Source organism: Pseudochaenichthys georgianus, chromosome 9 (assembly GCF_902827115.2).
Source record: "Pseudochaenichthys georgianus chromosome 9, fPseGeo1.2, whole genome shotgun sequence".
Lineage (NCBI taxonomy): Eukaryota > Metazoa > Chordata > Actinopteri > Perciformes > Channichthyidae > Pseudochaenichthys > Pseudochaenichthys georgianus.
The window spans coordinates 6,827,623-6,848,458 of record NC_047511.1 but is presented as its reverse complement, the minus strand read 5'-3'; the positions used below and the strand labels follow the sequence as shown (position 1 = coordinate 6,848,458).

Here is a 20,836-nt window from a genome sequence, read left to right as displayed (position 1 = left end):
TCATCCTGACCGACATGAACTGGCTGTCTGCAGACTGCCGGACACAGCAAAGAGGTACACGTATGAGTGTTTTGGTTCCCCTTTGCAGAGACCTTCTCTACATGGGCGAGAATTATTATTTTTTACAAATACCTATAACAACATTGCCTTTGTGATTTTGTATGTATATATATTTTAGAATATTTTCTATACAGTATATACAATCCGTACTGGAAAAAATACTATACTATAATTACTAATACCAAGGTGTCATCAAATCATTATTAAAATGTTGGAAATACATATTTATATATAATATTTATATATGAGATAGATAGCATGTCTTGTGAATAATGGTTCTGTGTGGTTCTGAGGTAACAGCAGAACCGCGGCATGTGTGGACTGACTAACTCTGTGGGGCCTCATCAGGGGCCACTCACTCCCAGCTGTCAGACAGTGGCCAGACTCTGAGTGAGGACAGTGGGGTGGATACTAGCCGAGGCAGGGGGCCTCAGTAAGGACGGCAGCCCTCGGCCCAGCAAGAACCCACAGGGCCATCTAGAAAAGCCAGGGGCCCATGCCCCCCCTCCAGGAACCAGACAGGTAAATAATCCCTTCAAGAAGGTGCTGGATGTTAGTTTGTTCTTATCCAGATTGTCTGTTAAACTCAATGTGTTAAGAATGTGTGACTTCAGCTCTGTTCAACAGTACTCCTGTTGCCTCGATTCAATCGACTCAAACAGACACACATCTGAAGCCATCTGCATACAAGGAGAGGTACATCACTAATGTCAGCGTTAGACAAGCTTTCAATAATGTATTGTTTGTGTAATGTTTGTTCAAATTTGTTTTCTTGTCATTGTAACATTTTAAGATTTAAGATATGAAGTTCTCAAAAGCAGGTCCTGACCACTATTCACAGACTTAGATTGTCTTGTTGGCCACCAAAGCAAGAGTTATAACATTTATAAGTGCGACATGTGGAACATTTTCATTTAAATGTATACAAAAAATGTAACTGAACAAATCATAGTTTTATCTCATTCCAGTTGGGGCATGCAAGTACAGATTACAAAATAAATACTAAATCAAAAACAATAAGCAGATCATAAAAGAGATGTCTGGTACTCATGTTTGAACTCCACTTTCCAAACACAAACAATTGCACAGTAATATTTTGGAGCTGACTTCATTAGAAGCCTCAGCGTCGGTCTCTTGGCGGCGCTGTCCTTTCTCTCCGTCACAGGATCTGTCAGGTTGACCTTGTCCTGAAAAACACAGCACCTTTTGTTTCGCACTCTATAACTGCTGCATTATCATTCATCTTAAAATGGTTGTAGGCATGTCAAGGCTTTTCTGATGATTGGAAGTATGTTATGTATCATGAGAAGTTGAATGACTAAAACAGCAGAATATTTGTGAAAATTACTTTCAAACTACATTGGGTCTTTAAGTAGGTTTTAAAGAACTCATAAGAACTATTTACACGTGCTATTTCAACTAGCAGGCCTGAAGACATATGGGAGGGGGAAAACCTAGAGAAGAGTTTTATCATTCAAAGATTTAAAGTAAACATTCTGATGCAGGTGAAGAAAGAGAAAAAAACATATGCAAACAATATTCAACAGTTTCAAATTGGAGTATATCATGTATTTCATGCTTAGCAACTGTCTTCTTTTCCTCTCTCTGCTGAACATCAGTGAAACTCTATCTTCTTAGTGTGCAAAGACTGATGCAACGCGTAGCAGAGCATCATATGACATACACAATGACTGTGCCCTCAGTATGGCGCTGTTGAATGCTTGCTCCATTTTAACTAAATCCTTCTTATTGAATGATTTGTTTCACTTCTAAAGGCTGGATTTTCTGTTTCTGATCGAGACGTGGCAAGAAATGTATGGATTACACCCCTTTTATCGAACTGTGCCCCCCTGGTTGCACTTTAATCTGCACCCCGAGATCCTCAGGCCGGGGTGGGGGTCTCGCTGTGGTTTTCAGGAACTGTTTTCAGTGTCGCCTGGTGACCACTGCAGTCTTCTCCTCTTTTGAACTGAAGTCAACCAAAGTTGGTCATTCTAACCCGTTTTATAGTATTTGAATGTACAGACCACCTGGTTTCAACAGCTCTTTTATATCTGAATGCAGCGATTTTGTATCCTCCATCATAAGGTTGGACAGGGATATTATGGTTGGTGATTTGGATGATACCTCTTGTGGCTTTGCTGCTGATTTTCTTAATGTCACGGAATCTTTTAACTTTATTCAACACGTGTCTGCTCCCACACACATGAGAGGGCATCATCTGGACCTTGTGTTTACGCTTGGTTTATTCATTGACGATGCGTATTCCGAGGTGTTACCTTCCATAGTTGTATTTTGTTTAACATGTTCTTTAACTTAGATTATCTACCCAGTAAAAGTTTGAAATACTCCCGCATCTTAAATCATATGTGAGCTGAAAGGTTTTGTGCAGCTTTCGATCCAAGCACAGTACTGTGTTCACAAACAGACGTTAATTGTCTGGTTGAATCATTTAACACTCATTGCTCCACAATTTTGGATAAAGTGGCTCCATGCAAACTGCGATCTGTCCTCTCCATAAATCCCTCTCCCTGGTTGGATGACACCATTCGCTGTCTCCGGCGAAGATGTCGTAGGACAGAGCGACTGTGGAAATCCACTAAGCTCGAAGTTCACCGTTTGCCTCAATGCCTGGTCTTCATTATAAACAGTTCCCTGAAATGTGGTTGTGTCCCAGCTCACTACAAACACGCAGTAGTTCAACCTGTGCTGAAAAAAAACGAACCTAGACCCAAACGTTCACAACAACCACAGGCCGATATCCAAGCTGCCTTTTATTTCAAAAGTGTTAGAGAAAGTTGTTGCCAACAGCTTACTGCTGTCTTTACTGCACACAAGACTTTAGATAAATTCCAATCAGGTTTTCCTCAGAAGCATTCCACTGAAACTGCTCTCCTTAGAGTCTCCAAAGACATAATGATGTCTGTTTATTTATATAGCCCAAAATCACAAATGTTACATTTGTCTCAGTGGTCTTCACAGTGTGTACAGAATATCAGTATGACAATACGACACCCTCTGTCCTTAGACCCTCACATCGTACAAGGAAAAACTTCCGGAGAAAACCCACAGTTTAAAGGGAACATGGGAGAAACCTCAGGGAGAGCAGCAGAGGAGGGATCCCTCTCCCAGGACGGACAGACGTGCAATAGATGCCGTGTGTAAATTGAAGAGATAATACATTTGCTACATAGGTAGACCAAATGTTTGGAAATGCATGTGTGTATAATAGGAAGATGAATCCACGAGGATATCCATCCAGGACTTATGATCCAGGACCACAGCCACGACTCAAGATCCAGGGCTCGCGATGCAGGACACAGGACCGCAGGATCATCCATGACTCCGGATTCCGGCGTATATAGACACCAAAAAGAAAGACATTTGAGGAAGCTGGGTTAATCGGAACATGAGTACACAGGTATAGACAGAGAGAAGGAAGAAGTAAGATGTCCCCCGACAAACTAAGCCTATATCAGCAAAACTAGGGGCTGAATCTAATCAGCCCTAACTATAAGCTTTATCAAAAAGGAAGGTCTTAAGCGCACTCTTAAAAACGGATAGGGTGTCTGCCGCCCGAACACAAACTGGAAGCTGATTCCACAAATGTGGAGCTTGATAAGAAAAGGCTCTGGCTCCCATTGTACTTTTAGAGACTCTAGGAACAACCAACAACCCTGCATTCTTGGAACGCAATGCCCTCGTAGGCCAGTAGGGTATAATGAGTTCTTTAAGGTAAGATGTCGCCTGCCCATTAAGGGCTTTGTAGGCGAGAAGAAGAATTTTAAATTCTATCCTGTGTTCTATAGGGAGCCAGTGTAAGGCAGCCAGAACAGGAGTAATGTGGTCCCTTTTCCTAACTCTGGTTAGTCCCCGAGCTGCAGCATTTTGAATCAGCTGAAGCGACTTGACTGACTTCTTGGTACTCCCTGATAATAAGGAGTTACAATAATCCAGCCTTGAAGTAAATAAGTTCGGATAGGGGTGAATGCTCCGTTTTAGTGCTGCTGGACCTTAGCGCAGCTTTTGACACTGGATCATAGAATAATGATGGAAAGGCTCAGGCAGGTGGTGTCTCAGGGAGTGCCTTGAAATGGTTCTCTGTGTCTATAGGTCCTGCTGATACTGCTGCTCTTACCTGTGGTGTGCCTCAAGGTTCCGTTTTGGGTCCTATTTTGTTTTCCTTATATGCTTCCCTTGCGTCAGGTTATCAGCAAATTCAGTAATATTTCCTACCACTGTTGATATTCAATGATGATATTCAACTCTGTCTCTTTTTAACCTGATCATCCTCATAGATTATCTGTGTTACACAACTGTCTAAATGCCATAAGGACTGGATGTCTAACAACTTCTTGCAGCGTAATGCAGACAAAATAGAGGTTCTCATCATTGCGTCAGACAGTATAGCTCCGAAAATTGCATAGAGTCTTGGGTCCCTTTCCCCAGCTGTTTGGTCCAATCTATGAAATCATGGTGTGACATTTGATCAGGCAATGCATTTGGATCAGCATGTTAAATCACTGACCCGTACATGCTCTTTCCATCTCAGAAATATTACAAAGCTCAGGTCTGTTGTGTCATTAGCGCAGCTTGAAATGATCATTCATGCTTTTATATCATCCTGGCTGGATTATTGTAACTCCATTTTCACGTGTCTCAGCAAGTCATCTCTCAAAGGCCTACAAATGGTCCAGAATGCTGCCACCATACTGTTAACCAGGTCAAGCAGGATGACACACATAACACCAATTTTAAAATCCTGACATTGGCTCCCCACTTGTTTTAGAATTGATTTGAAGGTTCTGGTTATTACATATAGAGCCCTGTGTGGAAATGCACCGGAATATATAAGTGACCTTCTCCATCCTTACATCGCCAGTAGGTCACTTAGGTCTTCAGACCAGGGCCTACTGGCTGTCCCACGGTCTTGTCTAAAAATTAAAGGTGACCGTGCCTTTCAGGTCGTGCTCCAACACTGTGGAACGCTCTCCCTATAGTCATCTGCTCTGCAGTCTCTGTAGAAGCTTTTAAAAAAGATTTTTTTAGATTTACTTTGTTTCTATTTGAAATGTGTGTGATGTGTTCTTTTATTATGTTTGTTCCTTTCAGGATTCCACATGCTCTGTGTTTTGTTTATATGTTGACCTTACATTTTATGACTCATTTGGTTAATGTATTTATGTTTCTGTGGTCTTCATTTTTACTTTTGTTCTTACTTCTTGAAGCACTTTCTGAAATCTATTTCTGTGAAAGGTGCTATAATAAATAAACTTATTATTATTATTATTATTATTATTATTATTATATCCCAGCCATAGCATCCATTATACAGACAGACAAGGTGCCAGTCCAGGACACAAATGTTGTGCAATGCTGCTTTTCTGAAGAGTTAGCGTATCTTGTTCTATAGATATCCATGGACCGTCATATCCCACCTGCCCACCAGATGTCCTCACAGTTTTTCTGCCTTCAGCATCCTGACCATCAACACACGTATACCTGTTCCCTATTTCCTCATAAGACACTGATATTGTGGGGGTTTTAAGCAGCATCATTTCAAGTCAAAGCATCAAAGGAAAAAATGCTTACATTAGTTTAGTGCAGGGGTCTGCAACCTTTTTGACCAAAAGAGCCATTTTGCTCCTTTTTCCAAAACATCTTTTTGTCTGGAGTCGCACAACATATTTCATAGTTTTTTATTGTTATATCAGACAGTTTTTTCGCATTTATTATGCTATTTATTACATGATATAAAACTGTTAACCTCTAATAAGAAACAAAGAACTCTTATAAGGAGAATTAAAAATAATACATAGGCCTACTTTAAAATAAATTAAACACAGCACTTGGGGAGTCCTCTGCACATTTGAAGGGAAAAAAAATATTATTAAAATGGGCCCACTTTGAAATAAATAAAACATATAGCTGCACCCTAACAAGAGTTAAAGGTAGGGTAGGTAAGAATGGAGAAACCAGATCGAGTGCGCTAGAATTTGCAAATACACAACCGGAAAAAATCTGCCCCTTCCTTCAGACTTTCTTACAGAGTCCCTCCTCCAACACACACGAACGCGCACATGACCAATGAGGGCACGAGATAAGTTTGTGCACAGATGGAAGGCTGACAGGCAGGTAGGCCATCCAGTTATTTTAGCCGGGCCGAGGCAGATGATTGGTCGTGCTTTTTACAGCGCTACGGCTTCCACAGATTAATTTTTGTATGTATTTATTGTCAAAGCATTTAATATATGCATTGCTATCGGGACGTTAAGAGCATTCCATGGAATATAACAAAAAGTGTTTTCTGAAATAAATTACATACCCCATTGAATTATGACTGAAGATCGTCAGCTGGCTTCCTCTCCCTCGATACGTAAAGGCTGCACCACCGTTGACAACTTCTCTCTACATATCAAACATACCGGTAAACCAGCATCGTTTGCTGTGAAAGCAGATAACTCTGTCCACGCAGAATTACATCCTGTGTTCCTCCGGTACTTTTCTTTCATTTATCCATAGTTCGCTCATCGAGCCGGGGGTCAGGTTATTCGCCTCCAAGAAAAGGCGCTCGCGCGGGACCGTAGCAGGATGTGACGCATATTTTAGTTGACCTAATTGAAACCGTTTTGTTTTTTATTTATGTGTCACAGTATCACCTCAAAATACAAGATACGAAACATTTTCAACCATGCAACAAAATATAAATAGTCCTACAAATACTTTTATTTTATTTCCTTCTTATTTTTGTCTAAACTCAAGGGAGCCAGAGCAGAGGGCTTAAAGGGCCGCATGCGGCCCGTGGGCCGCGGGTTGCCGACCCCTGGGTTAGTGGGTAATTTAAGTTCAGGGTAGGTGCAAATTCGTTTTTTTTAGCCAGGTATGAAAGGCATCAAACCCGAAAAAAACGGCTATGAGGGGTGAGGTGCATAAATGGTACAAATAGGGATAATGGCACACATTTTGAGATAAAATCAATTTACACTGCAGCACTCGGTTGCACAAATAAAAGGTAGAGAAGGTAATTTTGAATGATTGGATGACGTCCAAACACTTTAACATCTCATCCATCAGTTAGCTGGGTGGTGCATTTCAAAATTGTTGGTTCCTGAAAGGTACAAAAAAAGGCACATCCATAATACAAACTTTTGAATGTTGCATAAAGGTGAAGGGTTTTACACATTTGACAAATGAAGTTGGACCCTGCTCTTAATTGCTGTCGCTTGTGACCTGTGTTCCCTATGTGTCCCAGCAGTGTGGCTCACCAGTGCCGAACGCTACCTTGGTACGAGTGGTGAAGAATTCAAACACCCTTGGCATGGCTATAGAGGGAGGAGCCAACACACGGCAACCTTTGCCGCGCATAGTCACAATTCAGGTGAGACAGCTATACAATGACTTAGGGTTCAAAGCCATTGTTTTATTTACAGTATTGTCTTATTGTCTTTATTGTCTTTGAACAACTTGATTTCGGAGCATTAGAATACTGCTATTTCCTTTTAAAAAAATAGGTTCCATAAGCATCTGATTAATAGCTTGCATTTTCATCTGGCCGTGCAACACTCACAGTGTCACATACTGAATGCAGAAGTATTATTTTAAGCAACACATTAAGTTGACGAAACACTCGAGTCAAATGTAATTAAAGTCAGATCGTGTTTTAGACGGGGCAGTGATATCATAAACCTGTTAATGTACGCATTCAAACACTTTTTCTGTTACCAGCTGTATTCACCTTGCAGGTGCAGCTCTGTGGCTTTGATCCTGGATCAAGTGTTTAAGTCATGGATGTTTAAAGTTTAACTTCTTCATATGTCTAATATTATAGTTGACTTTTCATTCAGGAAGTATGACGCGCTGCGCTGTCAGTATGCTTCTCCATGTTTGTGATTGGTCGAATGCTCCAAATACCACCCCTTTCATGTGAACGCGCACCTAACTAGATAGGACACGGCTGGCTTGAGCGATCCACTTGATAACCAGCGTCGTAGGACCGTTTAGCGAGAGCGCGTATGTTTTGGATTAGGCCAACCGGCTAACTCAAACATATCCAGGTTAGGTTGAACCAGCTTCGTAATACAGGCCCCAGGACATTGAGGCGATACATGTTGTTGTTTATACTTTTTTTTAAACCTTTTCTTTTAAATATTAAGCTTCTTCTCTATTTGTCCTTGTGATGAAGGTAACTTCGTCACTGTGGACTGACGGCTTCGGACCTTGTAATATTGCACATGTGGTTTAGTTTGAAAGTGTTTCCCCTCCCGTTTTGTCTGTTGCTGTTGATTGTGTGCAACTGGTGCCCTGTGTTGTCTCCTCCCCCCTCACCTGTGTCTTGTTGGGTTAACTAGTGTGGGTATTTAGGCTCTGTGTTTCCTGTTTTGTTGGGTGTGTGAGATCCTTGTGGCTGGTGACTGTGCTCACGTGAACAGCGAGATTGAGGCTGTGTCATGTGCCCGTGAGTAATAAATGCCCACACCGGGTTGTATTTGGACGTTCTGCCTCTGCCTCCTTGCTTGGTCGGGCTGCTCAACGGTCAGCTTCACAGTCCTCCTCTTCCAATTTAACATTTCACTTTCCAGTTTTCAACAAAGTCATTGCAATGGATTTGAGCTGTAACAATTTTGAGTCAAATCATTTCACTTTTCTGCATTTCTCCGGTAAGTTCAGCAACACACTTACTTGTTTTTTGTAGCTAAAAGCAGCTACAGAGACCATTGAGCTAATACAATATTCTGCTTTTTCAGCTAAATTCAGCAACAAATGTTCACAGTTTGCAGCATTTTCACCAGCAAATGCATTTTCTAGTCTCATCTTATTCTCCTTCTTCCGCCACAAATGTTGTCATGCTACTCCTCTGGCAGCGTTGACATGAAACTCACAAAAAACACATCAACACGTGCGGAATGACCGGGATCAGGTTGCTATGTCTTTTATAAAAGATTCGCCTAGCCGTTTTCACGCAAATCGCATTAAAACTGCGATCATTTGCCCCATAGGAATGCATGGGAAATCCATTTGAACAGAACTCAAAAACACCCTACTTTGACCCCATACAGATTCCGCATACCTTAACGTAGAACAAAAATAATATAAGTTTAAAAGGTTCTCGAGAATATGGACTTTATTAGACTAACTGGATATTTTTTGATAGCTAGTACGGTTCTCACGTAGTCGCAGTTCACGTTTTGCGAAAATGTCACACTATTTCACATTTTATAAGGGGTGTGTATGGGAGAGCTGGTTAAGACTTAGAGTGGTGAAATCACGGCTAGAGGAGCTGTCAAATCTCAAGAGGTTTTTTTCCAACTATTGCTCGGCTGGCCACAATTTTCACTCTTCATACATCATTTGGAGATTTGTCAAGGCCTTACCGATATGCTCATTTAATCAAACTGACTTAAGCATATAGCAAACACAAGAGTCATCAGGTGTTCATCTGGTATCCTGAATACTCTGGCTAGGATACTTAGCTGATTGGAGTTACAGTTTTTTACTTAGAAGCAATAATGCAGCACAATATTGTCAATACATTCTCTGACAGGCTGTCTCTCGTTCACTGGCAGGGCGTTACCGTGGAAATGCTTTGATCTTTGAACACACCTGTTGGTCGTTAACTAAATCCAGTGGTAATCTAAAGATGTTCAGAAACGATGCAGGAATGTGGTGCAAGAATCCAAAAATGTAATATATAAACAGTTAAAATAGTCAGCTAAAATGAGCTAAAATGAATGGATATTCTTTGTTGTACTTAACAATATAACTAATGCTAGTAATACTTACTCAGTGAGGGCAGAGCCCTAGAGAGATAAGAGTTACGACACTCTTTGATGTCGCCGCCAGCCGGTCACGTGGTTTATGTATGCCGGGATAGTTCCAAACGCACTTCCGTGGCAATGCTTCTCTATGGCAAAAACAGCACAAACATGGTCAAAATAGTCATAGATTAAACCAACGCTGTTATTTTTTAAAGATTGCTTTCATATTTACATGATGTGGTTACACTTTGTATGGATTGGCACTATTTACAAGTTTCGTTATTTAACGTGGAGCAGCTGTTCCGTGTGAGGACGAGCGATTCCCTCATGGAGTCCTCAAATGCAGTGTCACAGCTGGAACAAGAAGCCATGTTGCTGGACAGCAACCTTCCCTCATGCCCAACCCAGTCTCATAACTACGTTGGTCCACAACGTAGGACGCAGTATTTCTACAAAAACGCCTCTGAAATTGTAAGATCCCTACGTCACCATTCACCATTCATTCCAATGGCTGGCGTCTATGTCACGTGATCTTCACATTTCTCCCTGCAGAAAAAAAAAACATGGCCGACCTTCGTTTTATTCTCGGTGTAAAATGCCTATTTTAAGGTTAGTTTGGCGATTAAAATGCCTTTTGATGTCATTTGGTGCGATAAATATGAGTTGTTATTTCAGATTATGTGTGCAGTGGATGTAGGCGTTTTTGTAGAAATACTACGTTTTACGTTGTGGACCAACGTAGTTATTACACGTTTTTTTGTGAGACTGGGTTGTCATGCCATGACCTGAAGAAAAAAATCCTCAACATACATCAGGCTGAGGTTAAGGATTGCATCAAAGTGCATCAGGGCTGAGAGGAAGGATAAACATAAAGGGTATCTTGGCAGCAAGAGTCAGAGTAAGAAGGCAAAGAAGACCCAACAGACCTCTGCACCGAAGGTCATAACATCTAGACCACTGCCAAACACCTTACTCGTTGCCATCGATGTACTTGGCATCTCCATTCCCGGTCCACCGTCAGCAGCCTCCAGCCTCCTCTTCTTTCAGCAGTCATCACCTGCAGCCGTTGCCAGCACCAGCCTCCTCCAGCAGCAGCACCCTCCTCCAGCAGCAGCACCCTCCTACAGCAGCAGCACCCTCCAGCAGCAGCACCCTCCTCCAGCAGCAGCACCCTCCTCCAGCAGCAGCACCCTCCTCCAGCAGCAGCACCCTCCTTCAGCAGCAGCACCCTCCTTCAGCAACATCACCCTCCAGCAGCAGCACCCTCCAGCAGCAGCAGCAACAGCCATGGCTGACATATGAGGCTGAATAAAAAAAAGTGCTAATTATTTTTTAAAAAGTGTTTATTTTGTTAAAAATAAACATTTTGGATGCATGACCATGTTTTAGGCTCATCCTTCATTCACTGCTGTAGAGTAGCCTATTCAGTAGGCTATTATTTTTTTAAGACTGAATAATATCTTTGAAGAACAATCATTAAACTAGTGTGTATATTACAATACAAAGGAATCTATCCTAGCATGCCATCAATCATTAAAAAGTAGCGCTAGGCTAGTTGTACAGTACAGATGAGTTAACACGGAACAGTACAAAAAAAACTAAGTACAGTCAACATGTCACATAATGAAATGTTAGTATATCCCAAAATTCAATGAAATATTAAATGAAATATTTATCACAAACGCCACCTCATTTCTACTAGTGCTAGCAGTTACGGCCCGTCCACACAGCGGCGTGCGTTGAAGCTTCCAACACTTCTGCCCATTCACTTTGAATGGGGTGACGTCACTTTTAGCCGAACTGCATTTTGGGAAGCGACGTGGAGCGTTGCTGGCATTGCTCACTTCAAAAGTTGAGCAATGTTCAACTGTTGGCGCCTCTGCAGAAGCGTCAGCCAATGAAATCCCGTTTATGCAAATCTGCCAGTACAAGCGCTAGCCAATCAAACCGCGTGTATGCTGGGAGAGACTACGCAGGTCTTTTCCTCATATTCCAACAAATTGAGGGAAAATTCATTATAGCGATAGTGAATCACCCGGTGCTGTATGATCAGTCTCTGTTCATCTACCGGGATACAAACCGGAGGAGCCAGGCATGGAGGGAGGTGGCAGAGACAGTGGGTGAAACTGGTAGGTTTTCGCCTGTTTGGGGATTTTATTTCCAGTTTACTTCGTTTTAACATTGCTATTGCTTTGTATGTCGGGAGCGGGAGATTCATGTGATTGGTTGTTTGTCGCGTTGCTCCCAAAAAATCCCCAAGCTTCAGACACGCCCACCGCCAAGCGTCAACGCACACTGCTGTGTGGACGCTCCGTTAAGTCATATCATACAGAAAAAGCCGACTAAGGATGGCTGACGCGGTCAGGTTCAGCAGATAAAAACCAAAATAACAATAAAAACACATAATCAATCTAAATCCTGCGTGTTAGTTACCCAGCATCATTGATATATAAGCTGCTAGCGATTCATTACTGAAATCTTACCTTCAAAGCTGACGAAGTCACGCTAGCTGGCAATGCTAGCAAAATTGGTTGTAACAACCAAGATAAAATATAGATAATTACGCTGTGCATATACAAATGAAGACCAGTATAAGCATCATAAAGGGCCTCTGATACAATATAGACAGTTGACAATTCAAAAGAGTTCGATATTTCAGCAACTGGAAACTGTTGAATAATGTAGTTCATCTACTTTTAGTAGTTTGTTGAAATGTTTTAATTATGTTGTTTTTGTTTGTGGAAGTGCATCATTCCTTGATTTATTGTAAAATGAATCTGAACTTTTGTATCTGTTACGATGATAAACTGAAGCCATTTCTAAATGAACCCAATTAAGTGAGTTTTAAATCTACTTAAATCTACAAATTAAACTAGAGAATGCAATTCCTGAAGAAATTGCTAGTGGGAATACTTTATGCTGAAAAGCTGACGCTAAACTGCTATGCTGAAATGTAATGTGTAAGAAGAAAGTGAAGAATTTAGATTGAAATGATACATGAACACAGGGGGCTTAAATGTGTGATGAGAGAAGAAAATAAAGTAAAAAGGCTTGGAAAAGCAGCAGAATATTTGAACTGCAAATTTCTGAACTAACTTGATGGCGAATGATCTGTCGCCATGGCAACGGCATTTGATGACACCCCATAATACGCTTAGATGCGTTGATGGCTGCATTGTTACCAAACCTGTGAAGTTTTGGAGCGTTTGGAGCAGTTTCACTAAAGTTATGAGAAAAGCGTGTTTCATGGCGAGCATTGTGTTGCCATGGCAAAGGCATTTGAAGAAATCTCACAAATGTCAAGTTTGAGCACTTTTGAAACATTTTCATAGGAGTTATAGCGACATCATGTTTTATGGCGAGGGATACGTTCCCATGGAAACGGCATATGATGAGATCTCAGATTTGGTGTAGAGCTGTTGAGGCATGGACCGGTGATATACAAGTGAAGATTGGGGGACGATTGGACAGTGTCGATTGGACTTACAGCCTCATCGTGTTTCATGGCGAGGGATGCGTTTCCATGGAAACGGCATATGGTGAGATCTCAGATTTGGCGTAGAGCTGTTGAGGCATGGACCGGTGATATACAAGTGAAGATTGGGGGACGATTGGACAGTGTCGATTGGACTTACAGCCTCATCGTGTTTCATGGCGAGTGATGCGTTTCCATGGAAACGGCATATGGTAAGATCTCAGATTTGGCGTAGAACTGTTGAGGCATGGACCGGTGATATACAAGTGAAGATTGGGGGACGATTGGACCGTATCCATTGGACTTATAGCGACATCATGTTTTATGGCGAGGGATGCGTTTCCATGGAAACGGCATATCGTGAGATCTCAGATTTGGCGTAGAGCTGTTGAGGCATGGACCGGTGATATACAAGTGAAGATTGGACGACGATTGGACCGTGTCGATTGGACTTACAGCCTCATCGTGTTTCATGGCGAGTGGTCTGTCGCCATGGCAACGGCATTTGATGACACCCCATACTACGCTTAGATGCATTGATGGCTGCATCGTTATCAAACCTGTGAAGTTCTGGGCTGTTTGGAGTATTTTCACTGAAGCTATGAGAAAATCGTGTTTCAAGGCGAGCATTGTGTTGCCATGGCAACGGCATTTGAAGAAATCTCAAGGCTGGACTGTTGAAGTCTGCTATCTGAAGTCTGCTGCTGTAGAGATCACAGGTTTCCATTGTTCTGAATGAGAGATGAACCTCTTACATGTGAACGTTTTGTGGAAGAACCGTAACAGATATCTGTGAAATTTCAAAACGTGAAGCATGTCAAGGAAGTTGGGTATCTGAAGTGTAATTTTTGTGTACTTTCAGGTTAATAATGTGGCCTTTTTGGCAGTTTAACTAAAGGTGTGCGGCTGCTACCGTGAGGAAATATCTGCCTGAAATTACAATGGGCTTCAATAGAGGAATTTTGAAAGTTTTTGTCACTTCATGCCCTCAACAGGCATTTTTCAAGCTACGAGATGTTTTCCTACGTTTATCATGACAAATTATGTCCCAGGAATGTAGGGTTTGGGAATTATGGCAGTTTAAAAAATATATATGAAGGCAAATTTCAAGATTTCTCACCCTCTAGCTGTGACATCACGCACTCTAGTTAATGTTAAAATGTGAAGAAAACCTCTAAAACAAGGTCTGAACAAATGTTTATATCTCTAAAAGTAAGAATCAGATTTAAAAGTTGTTTCATACGAATAATGTCAGAATTATTTTTAACATTTTAAAGTTGGAATGAGGTTTCTGAGTGAAAGTAGTTAGCAGTTGAAGTCGCATGAAGATTTGTTGAAGTCTGAAGATTTCCTCCATTGACTTCAATGTTAAAAATGTGATGTATTATGGGATGTATCTCTGGAATTATGAAAGTTATGAATGAGAAAAGTAATAGCCATCGATTCCCGACCGAGCTGAACGTTTTGATGTTTGAACAGAGTTTCTGCGATGTTCAATGCGGGAGAAGAAGAGGGCCAAAATAAGTCGGCGGAATAATAAAAATGTTGTCCGTAGAATAACAGTTAGTTGGAATGCTGTTAACAGCATTCCCACTAAATGATTTGAAAATGATATCTATGTAGGCGCTGATGCTGTTGGCGGTTCTAGTGTTAACAGACAATTAAAGATGGGGTAGGTCATTTTGGAGAAACCAGCTGGAGTGCGCTAGAATTCGAAAATACACAGCCGGAAGAAATCTGCCACTTCTTCACAGAGCTCCTCCTCCAACACACAGGAACGCGCACATGACCAATGAGGGCACGAGATAAGTTTGTGCACAGATGGAAGGCTGACAGGCAGGTAGGCCATCCACTTATTTTAGCCGGGCCGGCTCAGATGATTGGTCGTGCTTTTTACAGCGCCACGGCTTCCACTGATGATATTTTTGTTTTGTCAAAGCACTTCAGATATTCATTGCTATCGGGATGTTAAGAGCATTCCATGGAATATAACAAAAAGTGTATCTCGAGCCGGTTTCTCAAACTTACCTACCCCACCTTTAAATGAAATATGTGTAATGGCAAATATACGTTTTTCTTACCTGGAATTCTGCCTTTTTTAACAGACTTTTTGAGTCCTAGCTATATGGTCTGCAGTTCTTGGGTTAATATGAATCTAATATGATTGTCATCGGTCTAAATTAGATTTCAAATGATTAACTGTGTATGTAATGAAGATCATAGTGTGGGTTGAATCCATTTTCATAACCACTGTCTTTGAACTGATTTAAACTGGGCTTATTCATCAGAATTTCGTATGACTTGACTTGACTTGCTTGACCTGAGCAATGACTTGACTTGCTTGACTCTCACCACATTGACTTGGAACTTGCTTGATACTTGTAGGTCAAGACTTGAGACTTGCTCATGACTTGCACATGTAGGACTTACTCCCACCTCTGTGGATATGCAACTCCAGACTATATCTGTTCAGTATGAATACAGCTGGTCAGACAGATCTCCCTTCATTATCCAGCAGGTACATCCTTTTTTATTTGATAGTCGCTACAACAGTTAGTATAACATCAACAAAAACACTCAACTGTCATTAAATGCAGATATTGATGTAATTATATCAAATGATTGTTGCCTTCCCCCCCCTCCCCTTAATATCTCTGTTAACAGAAAGGAGGCTCAGCTGATAACTGTGCGCAGCTGAAGGAGGGTCAGGTCATCCTGGAGGTGGACGGCGTGTCCCTGAGAGGGCGGGAGCACAAAGATGCTGCTAAGATCATCACTGAGGCCTTCAAGACCAAAGAGAAGGACCACATCGACGTCCTGGTAGTGGATCCAGGACTCTAGTATGAGGACTTTGCACTTTAGAAAGACACCGTTTTACTGCTTTGAGTTTCAATATGATGTTATCAGTTTTATTTCAGGGAAAAGGTTTTGTGGAAAGCTTTTAGTTTATTGCACGCTACAGCAATTTGCACAATTTCATTATGGAAAATGATATTACATTAATATTGGCGAATAGTCATATGTCATAAGTCATCGTTTTCAAACACTAAGTTGTATTGTTTGTTTCACCAGAAGGACTGAATTAGACTTGATAGTGTGGTTGCCACAGCAACTAATATTGAAAACAGTTATTATATCATGCAGTTATTATGTTATTTTATATAATGTTTTGTGATATTATATTATATGATATTATATATTATATTATATTACTGTATATGGGGAGGCTGAGCTGCTCTGGCTCACATAGTTATCTTTTTCATTTCTATTAGCAACAATAACATTTGTACTCACTAAGTACACATACTTTAAAACACATCAATGTCACTAAACTCTACTGCTATACTGAAACTCCCACAATGAATACTATGACCTTTGAACAGAAACAAACTCTCCCAGACATGTTGAACATGTTGAAAGTAAACAGAAAAGTCAGAAAAGCACTACTTTATTTGGAGGTACAACCAGAAGGGAGCACACCAAAACCAACGACCAAACATCCTTCCACTGGACAACAGTTGCTGTAGTACTGACATTGCAGGGGTGTTTTATCTCCAAATAAGGTGGATGCTAATGCTCAATGGTATGTTAGTTTGTATATAGTGTAAAATGAACATACTCTATACAACTTTTTATAATATAAAATAGTTTACGATAGAAGATCATTTCATATTTCCTAATATTCTATCCTACATTACTCCTAATTTATTTTATGTATACTACAAATAGCTTGCAGTGCAGGATGTTCCATGTTTTAAATGAAACCACATCCACCTTCACAGTGGAGGTCAATGAAGGTCACATGTGAATGATGGGGACTGAGACTTTGCTAAAGCACTGTACAGCAAACTCAGCCTGGGTCTTCTATCAGAATCACTTAGGTGTATACACACGATAGGCGCTTTCACACCGGAGTACTTTACCCAGGAATAGTTCCGATAGTTCCTGGGATTTTGCGTTCACACCAAAAAGATCTGGAATTAGAACTTAGTTCTTGGGAACCTTTTAACCCCTTTTCAGTCCCTGCTAGAGAGGTGGTACTTTCCTGGGGAGGAAAAAGTTCGCGAATTGCAAACCACGCCCCGTAAAACGCAGAAACGTTTTTGTGAAGACGCCATTTTATTTGCTCGCATTAGCATTATTATTTATTTATTTATTTATTATTATTATTATTATATTTATTTATTTATTATTAGCATTATTAGCATTAGCCCAGCACACCAACGGAGAGAGACTAACTTATGGCAACACAAAAGAAAGCATGGTGGAGATAAGGAGGTGTCGGCGCTTCTGGCGATTTACTCGGAAGGCTTCAGTAGAAGCTGCTGGGAGTCCCAGCTACTGAAGCCAGTCCCCAACTCCGGGGACTTCCGGCCGGGGACTCCAGGTGGCAGTATACGCCGTGAAGTGGTTTGCGGCCTGCCAGTAAACCCAAAGCAGAAGAAGAAGCGACGTCAGCGGCTTCATTTGCGTAATCTTCCTTCAGGGAACTTATTCCAGTGTGAACGATCTGCTAGATAGTTCCGGTGTAGGTACCAGATCTGTTCGGGGTACCAGATGTGTTCGGGTGTATTTCCGTCGCAACCGTCATCCGTCATATCCGTCATATACTCACCTCCCTCTGCTCCCAGCGCTCTGCTGCCACACACCGGCCGTCTGCGGAACTGCAGCCGGAGGAACTCGGGACAGCTTGTTATGTGTGGGGTGCTATGGTGGGGTCCCATGTACTTGTGCACATAAATAATGTTTCTAATTATTTACAATTAAAAAATATATATATTCTGATATTCTGCGTTACTTTAGCCAACACTTTTATAAGGTCACTATATTAGATAATTACAAAATGTGTAGATAGAATACATATCTTTCAGGTTGTTATTTTGTCATTATGTTTCATGTTTTATTTACCTTTTAGTATTTTTATATAGTATCTGAACTTTGGAGAGGAGTTGGGAGACACACGACACATCAAATCACATCTACAGATCAAGACGAAGCGAATGGAAGTACTCCCATACTCCTAGCGTGAAAATGTTTGTGAAAACGTGTGCAAAGTCTACGAAAATCCTAGAAATAAGCTCATATTTGAATTCCCCATAAAAAAACAAATCATTCAGTAAAAACAAGGCCCCACTGATCATCTACTCTCTGAGACGATTCCAGGGATGTCTGGCTTGAGTTTCTACCACCAGGGAAAGTGGACAAAAGTGCCGAGATCAGCCTCTTAATTTACCCAGGGCCTAGTGCTTGGCTTTGGGCATGAAAATTCAGGAAACTCCCATGAGTATTTTATTAAATATCTGAACTTTGGAGAGGAGTTGGGGACACACACGACACATCAAATCACATCTACAGATCAAGATGAAGCAAATGGAAGTACTCCTAGCGTGTTTGTGAAAAAACGTGTGCAAAGTCTCCGAAAACGGAGCAGTGGCTGTGATTCTAGCTTTGCGGCTAGCGGTTACTTGTTATTGTTTGAAGTTGTTGCTATGGAAACAACATGACGGAGAAAAAATGAATATCTTCTACATATAATAACGGACAAAGTAAAGAATGAAGTGTAGGCTATGCCTGTTTGAAGTTGTTGCTATGGAAACAACATGACGGAGAAAAAGTATAATCTTCTACATATAATAACGGACAAAGTAAAGAATGAAGTGTCGGCTATATTTAAATGTTCGGAATTTGACCGTGATGGCCCTCTTGAGTTGCCGTAAAATATGACGGATATGACGGATGCGACGGAAATACACCCGAACACATCTGGTACCCCGAACACATCTGGTACCTACACCGGAACTGAAGATTTCCAGGGGAACTAAGTTCCGGGAACTATTCCAGGGAAAAGTACTTGGTGTGAAAGCGCCTCATGAGGAACAGAGCATAATGTCAGGTGCTTTTTCTGCTTTGTACAGAAAGCATGACCAACTCATAAAGCCGTAAAATCCTCTGTCCGAGCAGTTCTGGTAAAAAGATTAAATACAGTCATAAAAATGACCCTGACGTGGCAGTGCATCAGGCCGCTGTCCCACTGTCTGCCTGAGGGGGCGATGTTGGCCTGTTTTGTACACAATAGCCGACCTCCAGTGCTGAAAAATGAAACTGACGGAATTGAAAAAATAATAATTGACCTTTTGAAATAGAAATCGTTTAGTGCTGTCCCAAAAACATATTCTAAAGATAACCCTGCTGTCATAGTGATGTCATCAGGGTTATCTCAGTGTGGAATTGGAGACCTCACATCCATGACTACAAAACGGTGTTATAAACTGCATAGGTGAAGATTACATGGAAAATGATTACTTCCAACTAAAAGATGCTATCGCTAGCGTTATGGGAAATAAAGAATCTTGTGTTTTGGGACCAACACTCAGGATAGCTCGTACACTACAATTTCAAGCAAAACTTTATTTATTCCATGATACATTTGTAACTAAGGACACCCAAATGAACGCCTGCAGCTGATGAACACAACAGTCAGAAATGTGACTTTTATTTGAGCTGCTCATAAAAAGTGTGTATTTGTTTAATAGAGCTGAAAAGTGTTTTGGAATATGTTTGATTTATAACTGCATCCACCCTGCAATATGTTCCAAATGTATATGGTAAAACCATTCATCCGAATTGAGCCGGTAGAAGTAAATCACAAATGTATTTTAAGAAGATTCTATTTGCAATGGTTACATTATATTTTTGTAATCCAATGTCATAATCCCACTCAGTGAGATAGTTAGGAGTTAAGTGATATCATGTATGAGTAATGCAACATTAAAGGCTCTGGATTCAACGATGAAGTGTTGGGGAGAATATAGTGCTATTGAATAATGTGTAATGAGACTGTTTTGCTCAAAAAGGATTGATCTCTTACAAAAAAGCTGCACATATATTTATAGAGTTTTACTGTACTGTAAATGGGGAGACTTTTTGTTTATGTAACCTCTCTGTGGCTGACGGTCTGCCTCTCTAGTTGGTCTCCTTCTCATATCCTTCTGCAACTGTTACCACAATAATATCCTCCTGAACAAGTCACCTGCTCTTATTTGTGAAATCGTAAATTATTCACACATTTTTTATCTGTTCTAAATGTTCCTTAGAGGAATATTTGTCAAGTTTGTAATACTCTTATCAACATATGAGTGTACAAATATGCTTCATGCAAATGTTTGTTTATTATCATTTGAACAATGACAAATATTCTCCTGAATATTCTCAACACAACAACCTCTCTCTCTCTCTCTCTCTCTCCCCCTCTCTCTCTCTCTCTCTCTCTCTCTCTCTCTCTCCCCCTCTCTCTCTCTCCCCCTCTCTCTCTCTCTCTCTCTCCCAACCCTGTTCTCTGCACTGAGCCAGTTGCTCAAACAGACAAGCCTGTTTACAGTTGTCGGCGAAATGCCGCTACTCTATTTCCAACCCAGTCTCACGACATTTCGTGTTCACCAACACGATTTTTAATCTATTGATTCGTGTTCACCATCACGATTGGCCCCTTTTTTTCGTGTTGCACAGCACGATTTTAAAAGCAATGTATTTCTACTGGTAACGTGTT

At 41.0% G+C, this 20,836-nt stretch overlaps 1 protein-coding gene across 1 annotated transcript; it reads left to right on the top strand.

The window, feature by feature from the left end:
* The first annotated feature begins 14 nt into the window (after positions 1–14).
* Positions 15–16,419, top strand: LOC117452171 (whirlin-like). Its single transcript, XM_034090650.1, has 4 exons — positions 15–54; positions 476–582; positions 7,313–7,438; positions 15,955–16,419. The coding sequence occupies exons 1-4, from the start codon at positions 15–17 to the stop codon at positions 16,129–16,131; spliced, it is 450 nt and encodes a 149-aa protein (XP_033946541.1). The 3' UTR covers positions 16,132–16,419.
* Positions 16,420–20,836: the final 4,417 nt, after the last annotated feature.

Coding starts and splice junctions, on each gene's coding strand:
- LOC117452171 (XM_034090650.1), top strand. CDS start 15: ATGAACTGGCTGTCTGCAGACTGCCGGACACAGCAAAGAG. Junction 55..475: donor CTGCCGGACACAGCAAAGAG/GTACACGTATGA, acceptor GGTGGATACTAG/CCGAGGCAGGGGGCCTCAGT. Junction 7,439..15,954: donor CGCGCATAGTCACAATTCAG/GTGAGACAGCTA, acceptor CTCTGTTAACAG/AAAGGAGGCTCAGCTGATAA.